At 45.5% G+C, this 26313-nt stretch overlaps 1 protein-coding gene across 1 annotated transcript; it reads right to left on the bottom strand.

The window, feature by feature from the left end:
- Positions 1–6157: 6157 nt before the first annotated feature.
- LOC141167433 (extracellular calcium-sensing receptor-like) lies at positions 6158–18644 on the bottom strand. Its single transcript, XM_073654837.1, has 7 exons — positions 18603–18644; positions 16989–17227; positions 13772–14063; positions 12533–13354; positions 7968–8186; positions 7166–7289; positions 6158–7089 (listed from the first exon to the last, which is right to left on the bottom strand). Exons 1-7 carry the CDS (start codon positions 18642–18644, stop codon positions 6158–6160), a joined length of 2670 nt encoding a protein of 889 aa, XP_073510938.1.
- Between the last annotated feature and the right edge of the window lie 7669 nt (positions 18645–26313).

Here is a 26313-nt window from a genome sequence, read left to right as displayed (position 1 = left end):
CTTTGGAGCGCTTCACAGGACCCCCTTTGTGTGTCCTTTGTCTGGCCTTTCTTACCAACACTTCTGTCCGGCTGCCTCGGGCCTCCTCTTGGTAAACTTGGCGCCAGTTTCCCTGACCCTATGTGGTGCCTTCCTAGCGGGTGGAGCAAGGGGCTGCGCCACATAAAATGTCAGAGCCTCCGGTTTCTAGCTGAGGGTCGTTTCCTGCCTCCACTAGTTCGGGGACCGGTCTCCCCCTTTGGCCTGACCCCTCCACGCAGGTGGATTCGGGCGTGCGGTGGCGACTCGCCCGTCCGCACCCCTGGGATCCCTTCATTCCTCGTTCCTGGAGCCTTCTCCGCTCCTCTTCCTTCCTTCTCCCTCTTGCAGGCCTGGGCCTCTGTTACTAGGCCCGCCTCCGGAGCAGAGCTCATGCAGAGCCCCTGCTCCCTGCCACTTCTGCTCAGACTTCTCTGCACTGAACTAAGATGGTGCCCACCTTTTATACTCCCTTCTCAATGCACCCAGGAACTGCTTCCTCCCTGCTCCTGCACTGCAGGGTTCCCCTTCCTCAGTGTTCCCTCCCCCCACTCCAGCCAGGGACAGGGACTGTCGTGCCCATCTCAGGGGCATATTGGTCGCCCTGCCCCACGGCAATGTGGTGTAATGCATGCAGGTGTCGGGTCCTGATCCACACTCCATCCTTATCTGGGTGAGGTGCAATACGTCTGTAGCAACCGAGCCCTCGGTGCTACAGTTCCATTTATCTTCAGCCTAGGTGACGTATTGTGATACAGGGCCGTGATTTTGGCTATAAAAGGGTCCCCTAGACCCCTACCCCAAGCTTTTTAAGAGAATCATATATGGCGTGCCAGGAGACTCTATGGAATGCTTTCTCAGCATCCAACGAGAGTATCTACTTACAAATTTTTAACTGCATCTAGCCCAGGAAATACTTTGTGCCTAGTAGCAGTGTCTGCTAGTCAGCGGATTATCCCGGCTGTTAAGCAAGCTACACCACCTGTAGTTTGGACACTTAATTTTTTCAAAGGAAATGCTTCGGGACCACGGGATACTTAGTGAAGAGCATCAGGAGGCACCCCAAGGCATAGGGGCTGGGACTGGCACTAGGATGCCTTGCGGTGGACAGCCGAGCTCGATCCTTATAAAAGCTTTTTAACTGCAGCAGCTTTAGTGGACGCTACTGGAGCTGGAATTACGCGGCTGCTGGCATGAGACTTGCCCTCCAATAGATCCTTGTAAATGGATTTAAAGTGTATTCATTCAAATTAGAGGGACAATTTAAATTAAAAAGCTTAGAGCTGCCTCCACCACAGGGGGGCTCTCTCGACCCACCAGCGGACAGGCACCAGTATTGGGAGAGGGGGGCTGGCCGTCAGGGTTCACCGCGGCTCTGGCACAAACCCGGCGACACGGAGGTGGCACGGGCAGGAGCGGACTGGCCGTCTCGGCTTCTCACTTTTTGGATTTTAGAAGGGCATGACATGCCTATATCTGTGTCTCCCCCTCCTTTTACTCCTCCACCTCTTTTCTTTTCGCATGACTATATGTACTTGTCACTTTTCCATGTGTTAGTTGTGTCTTCTGAGCAGTTTGTCAGCTTTTGGACACCTTTGAAGGTGTTTTCTATGTGTTTCTATGTGTTTTTGTTTGCCTGCCATTGGTTTTAACGGTGTTCGAAGGTGTTCGACGAACAGTTCGACGAACAGTTCGGCGAACACACGGGTGTTCGACGAACCGAACCGAACTCGAACACTACGGGGGTGGCTCAACACTAGATCCCACGCCAATTTTTTTTTAAATAAATCCTTTATTTTAACACTAAATGACATTTGAGGAGTTAATAAAGATGCAGTCCCTAAATTATTATTTATTTTTTAATTAATTTTTCCCAAAAATTTTGACGTGGGCTTCGCCATATTTTTGTATGCCAGCCAGGTACAGCATCCAGCTTCTATGAACGCGCCATTTTCCGGGGCGGCTGCGGACTGCAATTTGCAGCGGGGGGGGGGGGCCCAGAAAGCTTGGGCCTCCCTGCGCTGCAGATTCCATCCCCCAGCTGCCTAGTTGTACCTGGCTGGACGCAAAAATAGGGAGAAGCCCCACGTATTTTTTTTTTTTTATTATTTCATGAAATTCATGAAATAATAAAGAAAAAAAGGGCTTCCCTATATTGTTGTGTCCAACCAGGTACAAATAGGCAGCTGGTGGTTGGGGGCAGCCCGTTCCTGCCTGCTGTACCTGGCTGGACACAAATAGAGTGCGAAGCCCCACGTCAATTTTTTTTTAAATTATTTCAGGAAATTCATGAAATAATTAAAAAAAAATTGATGTGGGGCTTCGCACTATATTTGTGTCCAGCCAGGTACAGCAGGCAGGAACGGGCTGCCCCCAACCACCAGCTGCCTATTTGTACCTGGCCGGACACAACAATATAGGGAAGCCCTTTTTTTCTTAATTATTTCATGAATTTCATGAAATAATTAAAAAAAAAATACGTGGGGCTTCACCCTATTTTTGTGTCCAGCCAGGTACAACTAGGCAGCTGGGGGCTGGAATCTGCAGCGCAGGGAGGCCCAAGCTTTCTGGGCCCCACCCGCTGCAAATTGCAGTCCGCAGCCGCCCCGGAAAATGGCGCGTTCATAGAAGCGCCATCTTCTGGCGCTGTACCCAACTCATCCAGGGCCCTGATGCGGTGGCTCACTGGGTAATAAAGGGGTTAGGGCCAGCTTGGCATTATCAGCTGGCCCTAAGCCCGAAATTCATGGGGTCACGCCAATATTAGACATGACCACCATGAATTTCTAGTAAAGTATTTAAAAAAAACACAACACCCAGAATAAAGTCCTTTAATTGAAATAAACACACAATTCTTTATTGTTCTAAATTAAACCATACTTACCATCACACCCATTCCAGCTGAAGCCAACGATCTCCTGAAATAAAAGAAAAATAATAAAGCAACCTCATCCTTACCTTTTCATGGTTCCCACGACAGCTTCAGCTCTGCTACATCGAGATGACAGGCTGGACCGCAGCAGAACGCTGCCATCCAGCCTGTCATCCCGCAGACACTGAGAAGCGCAGGCATGCTTGCGCTCCACAGTGTCTCTCTGTGAGGGCATCCAGATGAGCCGAGTTAATGTCCAATGAACTTGGCTCACCTCATGCACGTCACTGACAGCGTGGGAAAATTCTCCTGCACTCAGCGCTTCAGCGTGAGAATTCTCTCAGGCTCACTGCAAGCTGCATTAATTATTATTTGCATCTTTAAAACACAAATGAACCTCTGAGTGTGCTAGCACTTCCGGTGATCGGTGGAACTCCAGTCAGCTCCCTGCCCGACATGCAGTGGCGTGGACCTATTGTTGATGTTGTAGCTGTGTGTTCTGACGTAAAGTCAGATTACGGGAGCGACCAGAATGGTGACCGGTCTGCAAACCATGTCCTATGAGGAACGGTTGCAGGATTTGGGAATATTTAGCTTGCAAAAAAGAAGACTGAGAGGAGACTTAATAGCTGTCTACAGATATCTCAAGGGCTGTCACATTGTAGAAGGATCATCTTTATTCTCATTTGCACAAGGAAAGACTAGAAGCAATGGGATGAAACTAAATGGGAGGAGACACAGATTAGATATTAGAAAAAACTTTTTGACAGTTAGGGTGATCAATGAGTGGAACAGGCTGCCACGAGAGGTGGTGAGTTCCCCTTCAATGGACGTCTTCAAACAGAGGCTGGACAGACATCTGTCTGAGATGATCTAGTGAATCCTGCTTTGAGCAGGGGGTTGGACCAGATGACCCAGGAGGTCCCTTCCAACTCTACCATTCTCTGAGTCTATGATCACCAGTGAGGCCAAACTGTGGGACTCGGCCCTCTTTATCAGAAGTGCTCGGAGAATAGAAATGCACACCGTTGTGAGCATAAACAATTCTTTTTATTACCTTGTGAGCAAGATTCTTATACCATTTACAGACAAATGTAGTTACCATTGGAAATTTCCATCAGCTGCTCTCTTCTCACAAACATGTTATGAGATTTTGTTAGCTATTATGTCTTTCTCCGTATATTACCCATAACACACAGTTTTCTCAAATCATTTCATATGAAATAGGAAAAAATTAGACCAAATATGAAATCATCAAGTGGTTGTCCGGTCTAAAATGATAAGTCTACAGTCACCCTGTGTGACTGCAGAGTTTTGAACCTGTCCAGCGCCTGCTGCGAGGATTCGCCGGTTTCCGAGCCGAGAACAGTGGTGATGTATGCAATATGCATACTCCAGGGCAGAACCTGTCTAGTGGGTGCGACCTCGCTCCATACAAGTGTATTGAGCCAACTGCGCCCACTGGACTGCCACACCCACTAGACGACCGCGCCCTTACTCATTACACTTGTATGGAGACAGGCCTTGCCCACTAGACTAGGTTCAGCTTAGAGAGTGAGCACACTATCCGGGGTCAGTATAGAGAGTGAGGGCACGGTATGGTGATCAGTAAAGGGATTGAGGGCACTATATAGCGGCAACAGTATAAGGACTGAGGGCACAGTATTGGGGGTTCAGTATATCAAAATAGAAAGTGAGAGCACACCATGGGGGTCAAAATAGAGAGTGAGGGACTGTATGGGGGGCTGTAGAGGTGGTGAGTGCACAGTATCGGGGGTTCAGTATAGAGAGTGAGGATACAGTTTTGGGGGGGTTAGTAAAGAGAGTGAGGGCAGCTTATGGGGGTCAGTGTAGAGAGTGGGGACACAATATGGAGGATAGGTATAGAGAATGAGGGCAATATATGGAAATTAATATAAAGGAATGGGGGAACAGTATGGGGGGTCAGTATAGAGAGTGAACATACTGTACTGGGAGGGGGGGTAGTATTGGGGGACAGTATGTAGTGTGAGGGCCCAGAATGTGGATGCAGTTTATAGTGTTAGGAAACAGTTTGAGGGACAGTAAACAAGAAGGACAGAATGAAGGCACAGTATGGGGAGGCATAGGGTGGAGAGAGCCCACAGTATGGGAAGGGCCACAGTATTAAGAGGGAGCAGCATAGACATAAGGAGTCCATGAAGCATGAACAATGTAGAATCCAAAGATTGTAAAGGAGGATGATGTGGTGGGTTATAATTCAGAAGGGGAGAGAGTGGAGCTCATAATACATGAGGGAGAACAATGTGGAGGCAATATGCTGTAGAAAAGAACATTGTGAAGGCCATGTACCATAAGAGAAACAGTGTGCGGGTCATTTTTTGTGCAGCACAATGAGGGTCAATTATTTACTCAGGGACACAGCGCAAACCTTATTTAGGGCACAGGATGGGGGGTATTTTATTCACATTGCATTATGATAAAATTGTTATTTTTAAAGGCACTGTGTTGTGACATGCTGCAGTGTGGTTCTGTTGATGTATTCCAGTACTGATAAATGTTCTGGTGATGTATAAATATACTGATGGTGGCTCTGGTGCTGTTTTCACCTACTGATGGTGGTTCAAGTGATGTATTAATGTACTGATGGTGGTTCTGGTGCTGTATGCCTGTCAAATGTTGTCAGATCAACACGTACTTCATTAAGGCCAACAAACATCTTAGACAGCTGTCGGGCAAACGATATTTTGACCCAATGTTTGACCGGCAGCTATCTCGCCGAACTCTCTCATACCCAGGAGCGCTCAATATGCTGGGCACTTCTGTGCTCTCTATGAGAGCCACTGTCAGACATCTTTAGCAGCTGCTTATCTCTTAGAGAAAAAAAAGTATCTATATTTTAATCCTTAAACATCTGGATCTTTATCTCTTCTGATAATCATCTGTCTAGGGTCTCCATTCACATTAGACTCTTAGCCAAACCTGTCAGTATCGGCTGATTCAGCTGATGTTAGTCCAATGTGTATTGAGGCCTTAACCACTATCTAAAGGGTATAAGCACTTTTAGTCTGAGATATTATTAGGGGCATGGTAATTTTAAGCACCCAAAGACAGTGTTTACGCAAAGTATGGCTTCGTTCACAGTGTATAGAATAAATGAGATAACTACACTTTTAGACATATATTCATAGTTGAATTGCTCAATTTTAGATGATTTTTTTTGTCTGTTCTTAAACAATTTCAAGTAGGGTTTGATGGTAGAAGTGAAATAATCGCATATGTTTGAGGTCAAGGATAAAACTCGGATGTCCTGCTTTGGTCAAACACTTTTCTTATTAGATTTTGCCTTACATTCAAGTGAGGTCGAAACAATATGATGAAACATTTGGGTAAGAATATACAAACAACAATGGCCCAACTGGAGGAAAGGATGGCGAAGATCTCCATGGCCACTGTGTACTTCCCACGGGAGCTAAGAGTTGCTGGGATGAAGGAAATCCAGACACAAAGGAAGGCCAACATGCTAAATGTAATGTACTTGGCCTCATTGAAACTGTCAGGAAGTCTTCTAGCCAAGAAGGCCACAATGAAGCTAACAGTGGCCAAAAGACCCAAATACCCCAACATAACCCAAAATGCAAAAGGAGACCCCTCATTACAGCTTAGAATGATGACTCCAGAAGGGGTCTGTGTGTCATACTCAGGAAACGGTGGAGAGTAAAAAAGCCAAGTCACACAGACTGATATTTGGATGAGAACACAAATCACAATAACAGAGTAGGACAACTTTCCCCCAGTCCATTGTCGTAATCTAGTCCCAGGCTTAGTGGCCTTGAAAGCAATAACCACTGTTATAGTTTTGGCCAAGACGCAAGAGATGCAGAGAGTAAAGGCCAAGCCAAATGCCACCTGACGCAACAGGCACTTCTCAGGATGTGGATATCCAATAAAAGCTAATGAACTAAGGAAGCAGAAAAATAAAGCAATGAGGAGAAGACAACTAAGGGACCAGTTATTGGCTCGGACGATCGGTGTTGTGTGGTAACGAAAAAAGATTCTCAGAGCTCCAATGGGGATGAGAGACGAAACAATAGACAGGGCTGCCAAGTTGATACCCATAGCTTCATCATAGGAGAGAAATTCAATGGCTCTTCGTAAGCACATGTCCTGCTGGGTATTGGGCCAAGTATCCCAAGAGCATTTTTGGCAGTCCACAGCATCTAGAAAAGAACATGGGATTAAATTGTTTGTAAATTCCACATACAAGATACATGATATCTTATGTGTTTATGGTACCTGTGACATTTGCAATCTCTCCTTTTGGACATTGGATACACTTGAAGCAACATCTGGGCTTTCCTGGAATTGTTGCCTTTCGGGATCCCAAAGGACAACTTGGACTGCATTTTGATTGAGGAGTCTAAACATAAGAATTCACCATATGGACATTTACATATTAAAAGCTGGAGAACAAGATATTAAAGACTCATAAAGGAGAGCTTGACATTTCAAGTTTAAGTTTTCTGCTAAAGCATGTAGATGGTGGGGGTGCAGCATGTAAACAGAATAAACAGGTCCTAGGACTCCATTTAAGTGGGAGAACCAAATTTATGGATTAAAGTAGCTCTAAAATTGGTCATACAATTCAAATAACTGTCCGTCTAACAGCTATAGAGAAATATATAGAGAGAAGCTGTAGGAGCCAGTAGACTCTATTACAATGTATTGGCTGAATTGACATGTGACCCTGCATTGAAACTGTATGTGTGGAGGGAGCACAGGGTGGATGGAAAAGTAGAATATGTATTATAACTAAGAATTGTAGGGATTACTAGAGGAGAAGTTGGGAGACAGGGAGCTATCAATGTTCATCAATCAGATACCTAGCTTTACAATAAGAATCAAAGGAAGGAACAGAGGAACATTTGGAATCCCCCAAAACCAGGACAACTTGTACCGCTGCTTCCTAAACCCAAAAATGACAACAAAAAAATTCTGAAAGGAATGTACCATAATGCTCCACTTATCAAATGTTCCCCATCCTCACCCCAATCTACTTGCAAGTGGGATTAATCCTGTGGAGAATATAATCTCCTACCTCAGTACTCCATACAATATCTGCAATGTTAATTTTCATTCGATTCCCTTCAGGCAATCTGGAATCATAACTTCCCACTATCTTCTGCTCCATGGAACCAGTGGAGCTCAGCTGCCAGTTTACAATGTCGTAGAGGGCTGGTGGATCCCCTTTGTCGTCAAAAAATATGTGAGTTTTGTCTTTTGTCTCAAAATCTACAGTTTTAATGTAACGAAGGAACTGAAGAAATAAAAAGGATTAATACATTATTTTCTAATTCATCAATTGTAACATTTTGTAAACCTGAGATCATCTTCTCTTCAAGCAAGTAACACAAAGAAAAGTTCATGCAAATGTTTTCTACTGCAAGCTCTCTCCATAAGGAGCGGAGAACCCAACCTATTCTCCATTCCGTTGAGTCAGAAGTCTCTAAAGCTTATGCATAACCTGGAGGCATAATGTGAAGCTACTGTACTCCAATGGAAAATGTCTAAAAGCCCCCATACACATTAGACCAATGTTGGCTGAACCTGCTGATATCAATGTGTTTGGCTGACAGTCTAATGTGTATGGGGGCCCCAACAGATGATTGATGGTGGAGTTAAGTATCCGGTATATCTGATTTTGGACTGTTGATGATACTTAAGTTCTCAAGAGATATGTCAATGCCACATCTCTCTCATAGAAAACACAGGAACACTTGGCTCTCCTGGGTATTGGTATATTTCCTATATATTCAGATCTGGCTAGGGAGAGCACGTATGCTGGGAGCATGTGTGAAATATATTTTAAGAGCATTATTTTAAAGTGGAACTGCAGTTATACATGGCAGCAGACAGGTAAGCTGTAGAACACATTCAAACAAACATGCTCCTTAGTCAGTTGTACTGCATTTTCTATTGGTCATATCATTCTGCTTCTTATATACTCTGAGGCTCTACTGACATTTCTCACCCACTCCAAACCATCCACTACCATCATACAGCACTCAAAACGTTCATACAAATCATTGCACCACCTGCTTTCTCTTTTTTCTCCTTCTCCTAGTCACTGGCGACATCTCCCCCAACCCTGGTCCTCCTTTCATTAGTATACATAACTCTCTCCCAGCTGCATATAGAAACCCTACTAATCTTATTAACATTCAGTGCATGCCTTCTCTAATCTCTTTTAATTGTGCCCTATGGAATGCATGGTCAGCAAGTAATAAACTAACTTACATTCACAATTTTTTCCTTTCCAATTCCGTTAACCTTATGATTTTTACAGAAACCTGGATCCAGCAGTCAGACACCACCGCCGCTGATGCTCTCTCATTTGGTGGGCTGAAGTTTTCACATACCACCAGACCTGAGAACAGACAAGGTGGAAGTGTTGGTTTGCTCATTTCATCACAATGTGCTTTCCAGGTCATCCCCCCTGTTCCTTCACTTATGTTTCCTTCCTTTGAAGTCCACACCCTTCTCCATGTGAGTGGCGTTTGTGTATCGCCCTCCAGGCTCCTCCCGTCAGTTCCTGTATCACTTTGCCACCAGGCTTCCTCACTTTCTATCCTGTGACATTCTCACTCTCATCATGAGAGACTTTAATATGCCGATCGATGATCCTCTCTCCCAATCTACTTTCTCTAACCTCTTCATTCGGCTTTTCACAGTTTACTAACTCTCCTACGCATGAAGACGGGAATACTCTGCACGTGGTCTTCTCCCAGCTCTGCTCAGTGCACGACTTTAATAACTCCCCTCTCCTGCTCTCTGACCACAACCTTCTTTCCTTCTCTATCAAGAACTGTTTCCTCACCTGGGACCCCCCACTTACCACACTTATAGGAATACACGTACCATTAATACCCAGCAGATTATGGACAATTTACACTCATCTTTAGCCCCCATCTCTTCCCTCTCCTGTCCATACTTGGCAGTGTCACACTACAATAATACATTGCAGAGTGCCCTGAATGAAGCAGATCCTTCTACATGCAGAAAGACCCGACACAGATGATGGCAAGCGTGGTACACACTTCAAACAGGTTTTATTCAGCGTTCTTCAAGGTGCGCTGAGCATCCGTGGAGAAAATCGCTTTTAGAAGAGGATTTCATCCACTATAAGTTCATGCTCAAAACTTATAACTCTGCCCTTCATCTGGCCAAACAATCCTACTTCACCACCCTCATCACTACACTAGCTAACAATCCTAAATGACTTTTTGAAACTTTACACTACCTCCTCAGCCCTAAAGCACAAGACCCCATTACCAACCTCAGCAGTGAGAATCTGGCCATGTATTTCCTAGAAAAAATCATCCACATCCATCAGGACATCTCAGTTCAATCTCCTCAGTGGATGCCCTTCCCTGCCGCACTGCAAGCTCACTTACCATCTATGAGCCTGTTACAGAAGAAGTTACCCAGCTCCTTGCTTCTTCTCGGCCTACAACCTGCAACAGTGACCCTATTCCCTCACATCTCCTGCAGTCTCTCTTACTGGTGGTCACCACTCACCTAACTAAAATATTTAACCTCTCTCTTTCGTCAGGTATCTTTCCCTCTTCATTCAAACAAGCCATCATTACCCCTTTACCTAAAAAGCCATCCCTGGACCAGAACTGCACTGCTAACTACAGACCGGTCTCTAATCTTCTCTTCATCTCTAAACTCCTGGAACGCTTGGTCCACTCCCGTCTAATCCGCTATCTCTCAGATAACTCTTTACTTGACCCTCTGCAATCTGATTCCCGCTCTTTACACCCCACTGCAACTGTTCTTACTAAAGTCTCTAATGATTTATTAACAGCTAAATTCAACAGTCCCTGCTGATTCTCCTGGATCTCTCTGCAGCATTTGACACTGTGGATCACCAGCTCCTCCTCACTATGCTCCGCTCTACAGGCCTCAAGGACACCGTTCTCTCCTGGTTCTCCTCCTATCTCTCTGACCGCTCCTTCACTGTATCTTTTGCCGGTTGCTACTCCTCTCCTTGTCCCCTTACTATAGGAGTTCTGCAGGGCTCAGTCCTAGGCCCCCTCCTCTTCTCCTCTATATACACATATACACTGCCCCTATTGGACAAACAATCAGTAGATTTGGGTTCCAGTATCATCTCTATGCTGACAACATCTAATTATACAACCTCTTCCCCTGACATTATCCCCACTCTATTACAAAATACCAAGGATTGTTTGTCCACTGTCTCTAACATCATGTCCTCCCTCTATCTTAAACTGAATCTCTTTAAAATTGAACTTCTTGTCTTTCTCCCATCCACTAACCTAACCTGACATTGAAATTACCTTGGAGGGTTTAACCATAACTCCCAAGCAGCACGCCCGCTGCCTTGGGGTCATATTCGACACTAAACTTTCCTTTATTCCCTATATCTGACCACTCACCCGCTCTTGTATCCTGCATCTTAAAAACGTCTCCAGAATCCGACCTTTTCTCACCTTTGAAACTACTAAAACTCTTAGTGTTACTCTTATTCACTCTTGTCTGGACTACTGCAACTCTCTTCTGATTGGTCTCCCTCTAACCAAACTCTCTCCTCTCCAATCTGTCCTGAATGTTGCAGCCAGGTTAGTATTTCTGTCCAGCCGTTTCACTGATGCCTCCATCTTGTGCCAGTCATTACACTGGTTACCCATTAGCTACAGGATCCAATAAAAACTCACCCACACAGCTCTCCACAGTTCTGTAGCACCCTATATCTCCTCTCTCATCTCTGTCAATCGCCCTACATGTGCCCTCCATTCTACAAATGACATAAAACTAACATCCTCCATAATCCGAACCTCGCACCTCCGTCTCCAAGACTTCTCTCATGCTGCGCCAGTTCTCTGGAATGTACTACCCCAGGCGATCCGACTGATGCCTAGCCCCCATGTCTTCAAGCGCGCTTTAAAAACCCATCTCTTTAAACAAGCCGACCACCTCAACTACCCAGTAAACTAACTTTCCCCTGTTCCCTCTTTCTAAATATTATTCAGAATCTGTTCTTTACTATTCACTCCACACCCTCCATGCACACAATAACTGCACTCAATACTTGATAATTGCACTTAAACATACTGGCTGATGACCGGATCTTACAGCTTTATATGAAAATCCCTGCTTATTATAATTGCTGGATCTAAAATAACAAGCACTTTTCACCTATTGTCCCCCCCCTATTCCCTTGTAGAATGTAAGCTTGCGAGCAGGGACCTCACACCTAATGTAAATGTTTAACTATCTTACCTTGTATTGAATTTATTGTTTGTACATGTCCCCGCTTAATTGTAAAGTGCTGCGGAGCATGTTGGCGCTATATAAATAAAAAATATTCTCATTATTGGGTGATATAGATGCTGAAACATTGTTCGACCATCAGCTATAAGATGGCTTGCACCTACCAAGTGGCATGTGAAATACTGATGTCTTCTTATTTTATGAAAAAACCTATTACGTCTCCCCAGATACCAAGGCTTGGGTGTTACTGCTATCTCTCTACCTTCTGGATTTACAGTACGCCATTGCGAAAACCCATCGGTGCTCATCTGCTGGAGCTCAGAAGCCTCAAAAGTCACAAATATAAATATGCAACTTCTTTACCTGCCACGGATGTAAGGATGAGATGTTGGCACAAGTACCATTAAGGAAAGGACCCTTTCCTGGTTTACATTGCAGCAAGTTATGAATGGCCCACGCAAAGGTATAAACTGCTGTATAGACATTAAAAGTTATCCTAAGTTCCACGTTAGTCATGGCACTTTCTAATTTTTCATCTCCGATGCATTCATTGATGGTTTGGTTGAGCACGCCACCAGTTCCAGTATGGAAGTCTGTCCACTTGCAAGAAAATGTCTTCTCCCAAAACTCAAGTAAAAAGTGATCACTAGGAAACTTTGAGGGGTGCAAGTTGTTTAAATGTTCTATAAATCCGGGCATCTGCCCCCAGTGAATAGCAAAACCTATAGTACCCATCAAGACTGGTTGGAAATTTTTTTTGTTAAGGAGGATAGAAGCTGACCATGATTCACTGGCTATCCAGATCTTTCCAGTTATGTTTTGTCTGGCCAACTCTTCCACTACAGGCATGAAATCAGAATCTGAAGACATGACTAGCACCACCTTGGCTGATGAGTCTTTGATAACATTAACGATACGTGGAGCACCACTGTTTGGTTGTCCAGACATGATATTCTCAATGAAGGCCACACAAGCTCCAGCTTGGATTATTTCTTGCTTTACTACCTGAATGCCAAGTTGACCATAATCGTTGTCGGAAGCCAGTAACCCGACCCATGTCCAACCAAAGTACAAAATTAGCTCAGCTAGACCTCTAGTTTGGAACGTGTCACTTGGTATTGTGCGGAAAAATGAGGGGAACAAGTTCCTATTGCTGAGTAACGGAATGGTAGAAAAATAACTTATCTGTAAATGAATGGAACAAAAACAACTGTATTAACAAAAATAAATGTAGCCTTCTCAGACTTCTTGGCCATTAGGATTTTGTTTTGTCCTATTTTGGATCAATCTGGTGGCCATAGTGATTACTTGATCAGTGACACCGGTCACATGAACTAATTCTAGACAGTCAAGCTTTGGAAAAATGTGACCTGATATAGCTTGATTTTTGTCATATGTAGGCTGTCATGTGGCCCTTGCAGTAGGTGTGAATCAATTCAAGCAGGTTCAGACAAAAACTCAGAGGTGTAAAGATTGTAGTAGCATAGATTCAACATGTGGTAAGGAAAGGGGGGATATGTGGACAATGACCTATTAAGTCTAGGAAGAACAGTTCTGGGGCATAAACTGCTCCTCAAACAAGGAGGACAATGTTCACCTTACCTGCGGATATCTGTATAGACCCAAGATTTGAGCCATGAGGATTGAGCGTGTAGACGCAGAATCACCAACAACCCCAGCAAGTGTTATTTCTTCACCACAACGATAATTTGGGACACTTGGTTCTCCTCCAGATAACATCCACAAGGTGCCTTCTGCTGCTCTTCTCACGACAGTACAAGTGTCATAAATCTGGAATCCCAGAGTGATATTGGGAAGAAGATCTGGGTTTTTATTGATCTCCTCCACGGCGAATACAAAGGACTGCATCATCTGGTAGTTTCGAACTTCAAGTCTAATGGAGTAAAATGTAGAAAGTTGAAAGTTTTTTTTTATTGCAGATATCTATATCTATATTCTTTAACCCCCCCCTTCCTCGGGTCTTATAGATCTAATATTCCCACTTCCTTTTCTGAAACTCTCTAGGCTGGCACTATAAATATTGATTTGAGGATATGACCAGGACTAGTTTAGTTATGATGACCAGAGTAACGAATTATGATTTTATGAGAAAAGCCTTTTTTTTTATATACTGTCTGAATACATCTTTTCATTTCAAATTTTGGAAATGTATCATTCACTCCAGACTGATTATATTCACCCCTTTAAAGAGATTGTCCACTACTTTAGTATTGATGACCTATCCTCAGGATAGGTCACCATTGTCTGATCGGTTGGGGTCTGGCTTGATTATATTCACTCCTTTAAAGAGATTGTCCACTACTTTAGTATTGATGACCTATCCTCAGGATAGGTCACCATTGTCTGATCGGTTGGGGTCTGGCTTGATTATATTCACTCCTTTAAAGAGATTGTCCACTACTTTAGTATTGATGACCTATCCTCAGGATAGGTCACCATTGTCTGATCGGTTGGGGTCTGGCACCCAGCACCCCCTGCCGATCAGCTGTTATTGGTGGCCGTGGCGGCTTCTTGTGGAGCTGCTCTGTCTTCTGATTGTGGCCACCGCAGTGTACTACACATCCGCCTCCTATGGATTTGAATAGGAGGCAAATGTGTAGTACCCAGCCTTAGGGTTAGGGTTATGGTTAATAACTAATAACAGCTGATTGGCGGGGATGCCGGCTGTTGGATCCCGACCGATCAGACATTGATGACCTATCCAAAGGATAGGTCATCAATGTTAATGTAGTATACAAACTCTTTATGCATCTCTCCCTAGATATATCTCAATTAAGACACATTTTTCTTTCTTAAAAAGTAAGGTGATGGCTATTCTTCACTAGTATCTTACTTCTGAATTGAGAAAGGGCAGCCACCAAACTGGCATTTACTGCCATAAGAAGGTAGCTCCTTATCTCCACTAGGACTGGAACACGTTAGATAGTTTCTCTTCCACAACATTATTATTATTGGTTTCCAGTATAGATGAGCGGATCGATCAGTGGACAATCGAGTTTGCGTTGAATTTCCTGAAATTTATGGTTTTGTGCAAATTCAAACATTTTCAGATTCAATTTGCAAAAATCAACACAGAGAAGGCTAAAGTCCATAATGTCCTGCAGCTATGACATCTAGTGGATTATCATACCTTGTTCAGTGGTGGTCAGTACTGGGGCCATAGCAGATCACCGGTTCCCAGTGGAGCCCAGTTTGTATCCCTGAGTCATTTTCTATCGCCAGAGTCTCTCTCTTCTATAGAGTGTAAACTTTTATGATCCATGAGGTCCTTTTTCTCCTGTAGAGTATAATCCCTTATGGTCAGTGAATTCCTCTTTCTCCAGTAAAGTGTAAGCTCTCTCCTGTAGCGTGTAAGTGCTTATTGTCAGCAGGGTCCTCTCTCTCCTGTAGAGTGTAAGCTCTTATGGTCAGCAGGGTCTTCTCTCTCTCCTGTAGAGTGTAAGCTCTTATTGTCAGTAGGGTCCTCTCTCTCCTGTAGAGTGTAAGCTCTTATGGTCAGCAGGGTCCTCTCTCTCTCCTGTAGAGTGTAAGCTCTTATAGTCAGCAGGGTCCTCCCTCTCTCCTATAGAGTATAAGCTCTTATAGTCAGCAGGGTCCTCTTTTCTCTCTCCTATAGAGTGTAAGCTCTTATAGTCAGCAGGGTCCTCTCTCTCCTGTAGAATGTAAGCTCTTATAGTCAGAAGGGTCCTCTCTCTCTTCAGTAGAGTGTAAGCTCTTATAGTCAACAGGGTCCTCTCTCTCTCCTATAGAGTATAAGCTCTTATAGTCAGTGGGGTCCTCTCTCTCTCCTGTAGAATGTAAGCTCTTATAGTCAGTGGGGTCCTCTCTCTCTCCTATAGAGTGTAAGCTCTTATAGTCAGCAGGGTCCTCTCTCTCCTGTAGAATGTAAGCTCTTATAGTCAGTGGGGTCCTCTCTCTCTCCTGTAGAGTGTAAGCTCTTATAGTCAGCAGGGTCCTCTCTCTCCTGTAGAGTGTAAGCTCTTATAGTCAGCAGGGTCCTCTCTCTCCTGTAGAATGTAAGCTCTTATAGTCAGTGGGGTCCTCTCTCTCTCCTATAGAGTGTAAGCTCTTATAGTCAGCAGGGTCCTCTCTCTCCTGTAGAATGTAAGCTCTAGCTCAGTTCTCTCTTTCTATTTTTAGCGTTCCACTTTTGAGATTCATGACAATTTATTTTCAGGAAATTTAATGTTTTGGGAAAATTCAGTAAAGCCAGTGATTTTGAATTTCGAAATATCCGCTCATCTCTAATTTCCAGGTAAAGCAAAAGATTACTTGGTCTTCAAGGACGTTAAGACCAAAGCCCTTGGTATTGTTGACCTATGTATTCGTGGCTGGCAGTGCACACAGACTACTTAGTTTTAGGGTTAGCTGAGAACTCCACTTTACATTAATAGAGGTACATGACCTCAGTGACTGATCATTCGGTCAGTGGTTGGTCATTGAAACTTACTATGTAAGAATTCATGCATACAATCTAAAGTGATCACATATGGAATAACTGTGATGTATAGAGGTCCATGAATCATGATTCTTCAATGCTCTAATTTACTTCTCTCCCTTAGAAAGTCCACTTACCGGGCATTGGCATAGGCCATTGTGCTTTCCACATATAAGGTATCTACTATGATGAATAATACCTGGTCCGTGTGTCCTTTTTATTCTGTAATAATTGCCATCATACAATAGGCTTGTATCGGATATTTGGTATGATGAGACCTCCCCACCAGTGCTCGACTTGATATCTATCTATTGCCAAATAATAACAAATATAAGCCTTATAGATTTTCGATAGACTTACAGTTGACATTTTAGATCTTCTGGTTTGCTTGTAAAATCAGTTTCTGAATAGATCCTTTTCACATGAATGGGGAAAGTGCCTCCTATGACCAGGTCTCCAAACTGACTTAGATACCCACTGATATTGCCACCAGGTATATGGCAGCCTCCAGTGGACGTCACACCATCACACCTTTGCATAGCGCAGATATATAAAAGCCAAACCTCACAAAGCAACAGGTATGGGATCTTATAAAGCCCCTGCATATGTCGTAAGGTTACAATCAGATCAAGCAGATCAAAAGTCAGATAATATGTCATGATTGGGTTTCACATAGAGATATGGGATTAGAGAGTTGATAAGGTGAAGAAGACCACCCAAGAGCCACAGTAACTTCTATCTTCTACTCAAATGGTGGAAAATCTTCCAATATGAGAACAGTCTTAGTCTGACATAGATAGTAAGAGATCTTTCTTAGAGAAACCTGGAACATTTAGGTAAATTTATCCATTATCCTTTTTCTTCCTTCCCTTTCTTTCTCCCTCTTTACTTTCTCTTCTCTTTGCCCTTTGTTGTACCTCTCGTCCCTTCTCCTCTCCTTTGTTTTCCCTTATGCTTCTTTCCGCTTTCTTTTTTCCTTTCCCTTCCTTCCTCTCCTCTTCCCTTTTCCTTCTCGTCCTTTCTCTCTCCTTCCCTTCTTCCTCTCTTTCTCTTCCTAGTGTTACTTTCTTTTTTTGCCTTTTTCCTCTCACCCTTTCCTATTGTACTCTCATCTCCCTTACCTTTCTTTATCGTACTCTGATTTCCTACATACCTATTCCTTTTTCTCGTCTTCCCCTCACTCCCTTTCCCCTAGTCTCCTCTTATTTTCTCCTCTGCCCTTCTTCTCCCTTCCTTTACTCCTTACGCCCTTTTAGCTTCTTTCCCCCTTACCTTCCTCTCCCTTCCCCTTTCTTCTCTTTTCCACTTCTCTTTACCTTCCTCTCCCTTCCCTTTTCCTTCCTTTTCTATCCCCTTCACTTTTTCATTCATTCCCCTTTTCTATCGCCTTCACCTTTTCTTCCTTCCTTTTCTATCTCGTCTTCTCTTCTTCTCCCTTCTCTTTCCCTCTTACCTGTTTTGAAAAGCTTAGAGCCACCTAAAGAATGAGATTCCCTGTGTCCGGTCACTCGCAAAATGTTCTTTTAATGCCAAAGAAAGTCAATAATCCTTGTATTGTTTTTTTACTGGACGAGAACCATATATTCCACCAATACGAAATCCCCCTCCAAAAATATATTTTATTCTAGAAAATATCCAGAACACCGCCAATCCCAGGCACTTTAGTGCATCTTTGTCTCAGTCACATTTGGAAAAGTATTTCATGCACAGACGACACACACAATGCCATCTCACAGATAGCGAGAGGATTAGTCGTTATAGGGGTTTATATGCTTAAAAGATGGATTAGTCCTTGGGGTCTAGAGTATAATTATTGTAACCTGCTGCAAAAGTAAAGGATGATGTCAATACAACTAAACATCCCAAGTGACTTGTCATCATCTTACATTAATATAATTTACTGCCGGCTCATAATGCCATCGTCCAACTGAAATACAATAAATATTATAAATGATGCCCAGCTAGGAGACATTAGGCGATAACTTCTAAATAAGAAAGATGGAAACATGGAAACATTTTTGATGGAGATGATCTTGCTTACTGTAAATCTTCTAAATAAATGAAATCACAATTTTGCCAGAATTCTTGAATTAACTCTTCAAATATACCGGGGTCAGACTAGACTGCACCGAGACCTCCAGAGGAAGAGTGACTGGTGGTCCAACCTCCACCCACACAGTGGTGGCATATATTTGCTTTACTTACATCATTCGTTCTGTTAAACTTCATAAGAATTATTGTTGCGTGCGTCCACTATCACCTCACAGCCGAATCCATCTCAGGGGCTTTTGGCATTTCAGCTTTCTGTATCATTTGGCAATTCTTTTTTGGGATTTTCATGGCTTTCGTACGCTTTTCCTGTGAGCTGGGTGATGCCGGTGTGAGAGCAGGAGCTATTTCTCTGTCCTGACTCAATATTTTTTTTTGTCCATGTACTTTGCTCACAAAGAGAATTCCTGAAGGTCTAAGAAATGTCTTTGTTTAAAGACACAGAAATAACAAGAAGCGAGACTAAGGCTGCGTGCCCACTATGCGTTTTTCAAGCATTTTTGCCGCGGAATTTCAGCAGCAAAAATGCTTGGTAATATGTTCCCCAATGATAATCCGCGTGTGCTGTGCGCATGCTGCGGAAATGTCCGATGCGGATTATCATTGCGCAAAAATCCGCAGCATGTCTATTATTTTTGCGCAAACGCGGCGTAATTGCTGCCATTGACTTGCATTGAATCACATAATATCCGCATGACTACATGTGCACATGCTGATATTAACCCCTTAAGCCCCGGAGCATTTTCCTTTTTTGCATTTTCGTTTTTTGCTCCCCTTGTTCCCAGAGCCATAGCGTTTTTATTTTTTGGTCAATATGTCCATGTGAGGGATTATTTTTTGTGGGACGAGTTGTACTTTTCAAAGCCATTACTAGTTTTACCATATCGTGTACGAGAAAACGGGAAAAAAATTCCAAGTGCGGTAAAATTGCAAAAAAAGTGCAATACCACAGTTGTTTTTTATTTATTTTTTTTACCACGTTCACTGAATGCTAAAACTGACCTGCCCGTCTTATTCTACAGGTCATTACGAGTTCATAGACACCAAACATATATAGATTCTTTTATATTTAAGTGGTGAAAAAAAAATTCCAAAATTTGGTAAAAAAAAAAAAAAAATAGCGCCATTTTCCCAGACCTGTAGCGTCTCCATTTTTCGGGATCCGGGGCTGGGTGAGGGCTTATTTTTTGCTCGCCGGGCTGACGTTTTTATTGATAACATTTTGGGGTAGATACAATGTTTTGATCGCCCGTTATTGCATTTTATTGCAATTTTGAGGCGACCAAAAAACGTAATTCTGGCGTTTAGAATTTTTTAATCATTACGCCGTTTACCGATCGGATTAATTCTTTTTATATATTGCTAGATCGGGCGATTCTAAACGCGGCAATACCAAATATGTGTATGTAGGGTTTTTTTTTTTATATTTTATTTTGAATGGGGCAAAGGGGGGTGATTTAAACTTTTATATTTTTATATTTTTTTTTATATCTTTAAAAACTTTTTTTTTCACTTACTGCATGCTTCAATAGTCTCCATAGGCGACTAGAAGCAGCAACTGTCCGATCGGCTCTGCTACATACAGGGGACGAGCAGATTCCCTGCATGCAGCAGAAATGGTCCTGTGCTATGAGCGCCGACCACTAGGTGGCGCTCATAGCGACCAGATCATGACAACCACAGGCGTCTGCTGCAGACCCTGGGTTGTCATGCCTACCCATTGGTGACCCGCGATCACGTGACGGGGTCGCCGATGGGCGGGGCTTATGACGCGCTACCCGGAAGCGCGCGTTAAATGCCGCTGTGTTAACATCCTCGGGTGGATCGCGATTCCACCCGCAGCTGTTGCGGGCACATGTCAGCTGTAAGAATCAGCTGACATGTGCTCGGTTCAGTGAGGGCTCAGCGCAGCAGCCCTCATTGAACGGGGGGTACGCAAATGTGCGTACTAATACGGCAAGGGTTGTTAAGGGGTTAAGCGATTCAATGTGCTCTCATCCAGACCCGGGTACCATAGTACCTGTAAAAAAAAAAAAATGAAAATAAAAAAACATTATACTCACCTTCTGATGGCCCTTGGTCTTCTCTCCAGTGCGCCATAGCTCCCTGGTGGCTTGCAGTGGTGTAAAAGGACCTTCCATGACGTCATTTAGCCATGTGACAAGTCACGCGACCGCTGACGTCAGAGGCTGTATAAATACCTGCTGTTTGCTGGAGGGAGGTGCCGGTGATACTCACATTACCCTTTGTGAAGGCTCGGAACAAGTGCATTACTTCATCCTCTCTGGAGCTATGAGGATGGGTGTTCAATGAAGACCAATCCTCCTGCCGAGCCGCAACAAAACACCTTAAAATTTGTTCCAAAGACTGATTTGTCCTTTCTTTCGGACTATTGGTTTCAGGGTAGTAGGCAGATGAAAAGGACAAGTCAATCCACAATTTCATACAAATAGCTCTCCAGAATTTGGAGGCAAATTGCATTCCCCTAGCTGACACAAAGTTAAGAGGAATTCCATGCAATTTCACAACATGACAAATGAACAATCTGGAGAGTGTCTCAGCATTTGGTAACCCGAACTAAGGAACAAAATGAGCCTGTTTGCTGAATCGGTCAACCTCTACCCAAATATCAGATTTCCCACTAGACAGCAGAATGAATGCCATGGACAGATGAGTCCACAGTCTTTCAGGAATTGGCAATGGAGCCAATTCCCGACTGGTCTGTCGTGACTGACTTTAACACGTACGCAAACTTCACAAGCTGATATAAAATCTTTAATATCATTTTATACAGATGGCCACCAAAAGAGTCTAGCAATAGCTTTCTGTGGTGCCCCTGCTGCGCATGAGTGCCACAGATCCTAGAGGGGTGCATGGATGGATTCCTCCACAAGAGGCCCTCACAGCATACATACACCTCCACCTTCCACCTCAGACCACCAGAGGGAGCCCGATAGGGATATAAATAGGGAAGGTGGAGCAAGGCAGAGAGTCAGTCTGCTGCAGCCAGACAGGTTGTCAGGTCAGTGCAGACTCAGGGAGCTCAGTTAGAGCCCAAGGCATGCCGACGCCATAAGAGCGGTGAAGCGCGGCAAGCTGCCGCTAGTGTGTAGCCTAGTAGGGCCCCGAGCGAGGCCGAAGGCTAGAGGAATGAGTAGCATTGGGGGCAGAGGAGCTGTACAAGCTCACCCCAGAAAGCATATACCGGACACCGGGTCCGCGTCTACAGGGCCGTATACCCCCCTGTGGAGACAACCGGAGACCCCTGGAAGACTTCAGGTCCCAGGATCACCCAAGAGCTGATACGTAACAGAGCCAGGAGTCACGGAGGCCCCGCAAGCTGGAAGCATGCACTCCAAAAGGCCCTACCACAAAGTCAGCCGGTGCAGGACAGAGACACAGGCAGGTCAGAAACTTACTCCAGGCAGGTCAGAAACTTACTACACAAAGGCAAGAAACAGGAGGCCCTATACCCGCTCACTGGGGAGGATCCTGAAATGCACCCTTCACCATACAGTGCTCCGGAATGTGCCTGAACGTCCATCAGTAAAAGGTACTGAAGTGAACTGTGTGTCTGCCTATCCTTCTTCAGACCCGGCTGGGTCCCCTCTGTCCTGCATCCCTTCTCTTACGCTGCCCTGAGGCCCAGCTCCACCTGTGGGGAGCTACACCATCTTAGCTGCCGGAACACCGGCCTCAGAGGACTGCTGCAGCGCTGGTGGTCCTCACCAGAAACCGCAAGTGGCGTCACAAACATTTACAAACCTATTATCCCAATATACATTCCCCTCTTTTCAGTTGTCCGCCCTGGGCCACGGACCGGGCCAGCCACCATGATATCCCCCAAGCATCTGAGGGCCCGGCTGCCGAGTACCCCACGGCCCCGGGGGCGTGACAACTTCTGGCGTCACGAACAGGATTCCGTGCCCGCTGCAACGACGTAGTGTTATGCCCGTTGCCACGGGGTACTGTGCGCCTTTAATCAAAAGACTGTGTATTTGACTGTGGTGAAGACTGCCGCCATTGTTGGGCCGCCGAGTGGGAAGAAGAGCGTAACCGCGGGAAACTGAGAGGCGTACCTGCAAAAGCGCGCGAAGCCCCAGACAAGCCCCACGCCTCGACGTCAAACCAGAAAGCACCAGGTTCTGGAAGGAGCGTCGCTGAATGCTCTGAAGTAGGACGCAAGTGACGCAAGGTCCTGAAGAAGATCGTCACCTGCGGAGCTGCGGCCTACCAGACGAAAAGATAGAAGGTAGGCCACGGTTCGCTAGGGGGGCGCCAGAATGTCCGAGGAACAGCACAACGCCGGAATACAGGTTAACCGCCCTGATGTTGAACCCGAGCTCGACGCCGAGCAGGCCGGAGCAGCCCCTCCACCAGCAGGGCCTGTAACCCCTGTCATACCCATGGCCCTACCGTATATTCCGGGAGCGAAGTGGCTCCCCCAGTACAGCGGCAAACCAGATACCCTGTCTGGATTTAAGCTGAAAATATGCGGTATATTGGACATGTACTCTATGACAGGCAAGCAAAGAGCCGCTGTTGTATTAGGACAATTGACTGGTGCTGCGGAGCGAGAAGTAGAGACCTGGTCGGCTGCAGACCAGGAGTCAGTGTCCGCAATCTTTAAAAAGTTACAGACTGTCTTTGAGAATCATACTGAGACAGACCTCAGGATGAGGTTCTACAACTGCTCTCAGCAACTGGAGGACAGTGTTCGGGACTATGCCTGGCGTTTACAAGGGGCCCTGCGAGCTCTGAAACAGGTTAGTCCAACCAGCATCAATGATGAAAATAAAATGCTGAAAGAACAGTTTATCCGGGGACTGAGGTCCCAAGAGGAGAGCAGGACTGTGCGTTGGTGGTCCCTGGATCATCCAGATGCCACCTTTGACACCCTTAAGGACATGGCTATAAAAGGACTGCAGTCCCTGGAAACAACTGCTATCCAATGTTACCAGGATGGGGCCACCCCAGTGCATGCAGCATCCACATTTTCCCCGGTGGCTGCTGAAGCTAAGGTGCAAGCAACGTCCCCTAGTGAACTGGACAGCCTGCGTTCTGAAGTGCGTCAGTTGAGCAAAACCCTGACCACTGTGCTGAGTGCCCTGCAGCTGAGGATGGAGCCCGAGGAGGAAGGTAAGATCTTGTTAGCCGACAGCCCTGAGGATGTCCTCTGGATGCGAAGGAGGAGGAGGACAACGCCACCCCCTGGGAGGATCAGCGACCAACGCCGTCCACAGAGGGCCCCCTGCTGCTACCGCTGCCGCAAGTCAGGGCACATCATCCAGAGCTGTCCTTTAAATGATAAAACCCTGGGTCCGAGGGCCAACAACCAGGAATAGACTCAGCAGGCCCCTCAGACTGGCACAGCAGGTATGTGGGAGGAAGACCTTTCCTGTCCATAATCCTGGACGGCATTGCGATACCTGCCCTGCTGGACACTGGATCTCAGGTAACAATTATGCATTATGTCCTTTACAAGAGATACTGGTCCACGGACAGTCTCCAAACCCCGAACCCAGATTTTTCGGTTTATGCCCCTAACGGCCTCCCTCATCGGGGTTAAGGATGTGATGGTAAAGGTGGGGAGAGTGGAGCTGAAGAACCAGGGACTCGTTGTAGTAGAGACTGTCTCTGATGACTTAGGAATGAATATGGTACTAGGCACTAACATTGTTGGTAATTGTTTGGAGGAAGTGGTGTTTTTGCTCCAACAGCTCGCTAACGCCGCCAGACCGGGGCAGAGAAGAGCAATCCAGAAGGAGATCCGAGCTCTGGTGTACCAGCAGCAAGTAAAGCTATCCGGTGGTGAGATTGGTAATGTGCGGGTGACAGACCCCATACCCTTTGTGATTCCCCCAATGAGTGAAATGCTTATCTGGTGTAGAGCAGCAATAGGTCTTAAAGGACAGAGCTACCAGGCGGTAGTAGAACCCCTTAGCTCCAAGCACAGACCTACACTCTTAACTGCCAGAGGGGTAGTGGATGTACGCAATGGGAGGGTGCCTGTCCGTCTTCTCAACTACGGGGAAGATGAGGTCAGATTACCACGCTATGCCACTGTTGCCAAGTTACATGCTGTAAATAACAACTCCATTCACACGGCGGAGTCCTTGACCTCCCCAGACCAGGTGGAGGATAATGACCCGGCAACCCAGGTGGAGGATTGGTGTCAACAGCTCCATGTTGAGACAGACACCACTCCTGCCCATCAGAAGCAGAGTGTACACCGAGTGGTTCAGGAATACGCGCAGGTGTTCAGTAAGCACCCACTTGAGTTTGGGAGGATTAAGGGGGTTCAACACCATATCCCCACAGGTGACCATCCACCCATCAAAGAACGTTACAGGCCTATACCACCAGCACACTACCAGAAGGCCAAGGTTGCACGACATGAAGAAGGCAGGAGTAGTAAGGGATAGTTGTTGTCCCAGGGCAGCTCCCCTAGTTCTAGTCAGGAAAAAGGATGGAAGCATGAGAATGTGTGTAGATTACAGACAAGTAAATCGCATTACACATAAAGATGCATACCCTTTACCACGTATTGAGGAATCCCTGGCTGTCTTGAAGTCTGCAAATTACTTTTCCATCCTTGACCTCACTAGTGGGTACTGGCAAGTAGCTGTGGCTGAGGAGGATCGGGAGAAGACGGCCTTCACCACCCAGATGGGACTCTGTGAGTTCAACAGTATGCCGTTTGGACTCTGCAATGCCCCTGGAACGTTCCAGAGATTGATGGAGTGCTGCCTGGGACACCGCAACTTCGAGACTGTGTTGCTATACCTGGATGACGTGATAGTGTACTCCAAGACGTATGAGGACCACTTGAAGCACCTGGCGGAGGTATTTGAGTCACTGTCCCGGTACAGGATGGAGCTGAAGCCCTCAAAGTGCCACCTGCTCAAGAGAAAGGTACAGTACCTGGGGCATATTGTCAGTCCAGAAGGGGTAGCACCAGACCCGGAGAAGGTCACTGCCATCCAGAAGTGGCTGGAGCCGAAGAACCTCAAGGAGGTGCGTCAGTTCCTGGGACTAGTAGGATACTACCGGAGGTTTGTAAAAGACTACACTAAGAAAGCAGCCCCTCTGCAAGACCTCCTAGTAGGACAGTACCCCAAAGGCAGAAATCCCCTATTCCATTGGGGTAAGGAGCAAGCCGAGTCATTTCAAGAGATGAAGGAGATTCTGACAGGCGACGAGATCCTGGCCTACCCTGACTACAGCCAACCGTTCCTGCTGTATACTGATGCCAGCAACGAAGGACTGGGAGCTGTCCTAAGTCAGAAGCAGAATGACCAGGAGAAAGTGATTGCATACGCAAGCAGGAAGCTCCGCCCGACTGAGAGGAAACCAGAGAACTAAAGCAGCTTTAAGTTACAGTTCCTGGCCTTGGTCTGGGCCATCACTGAAAGGTTCAAGCACTACCTAGCCTCCAGCAAGTTCACTGCCTACACTGACAATAACCCCTTGACCCATCTTGAAACAGCCAAGCTAGGAGCCATGGAACAACGATGGATGGCTCGGCAGTCAAACTGCCAATTCACAATTAAATACCGGGCGGGCCTCAAGAACGCCAACGCCGATGCCCTGTCCAGGATGCCTCACCAGTCAGACACAGAAGAAGAAGTGGATG

The sequence above is a fragment of the Phyllobates terribilis genome, unplaced genomic scaffold (assembly GCF_046119375.1).
Source record: "Phyllobates terribilis strain yellow unplaced genomic scaffold, ASM4611937v1 Scaffold_11__3_contigs__length_659146591, whole genome shotgun sequence".
In the NCBI taxonomy this organism is placed as follows: Eukaryota; Metazoa; Chordata; class Amphibia; order Anura; family Dendrobatidae; genus Phyllobates; species Phyllobates terribilis.
The sequence above is the reverse complement of the archived record's forward strand: the minus strand, read 5'-3'. Positions and strand labels throughout refer to the sequence as shown.

Bases quoted from the DNA above. Each gene is read 5' to 3' on its own strand.
- LOC141167433 (XM_073654837.1), bottom strand. From the start codon at position 18,644: ATGTTTCCATGTTTCCATCTTTCTTATTTAGAAGTTATCGCC. The intron at 17,228-18,602 runs TAATGTCTCCTA...CGACATATGCAG, and splicing joins CTTATTTAGAAGTTATCGCC to GGGCTTTATAAGATCCCATA. The intron at 7,290-7,967 runs GTAGGAGATTAT...TCTTATGTTTAG, and splicing joins ATATTGTATGGAGTACTGAG to ACTCCTCAATCAAAATGCAG.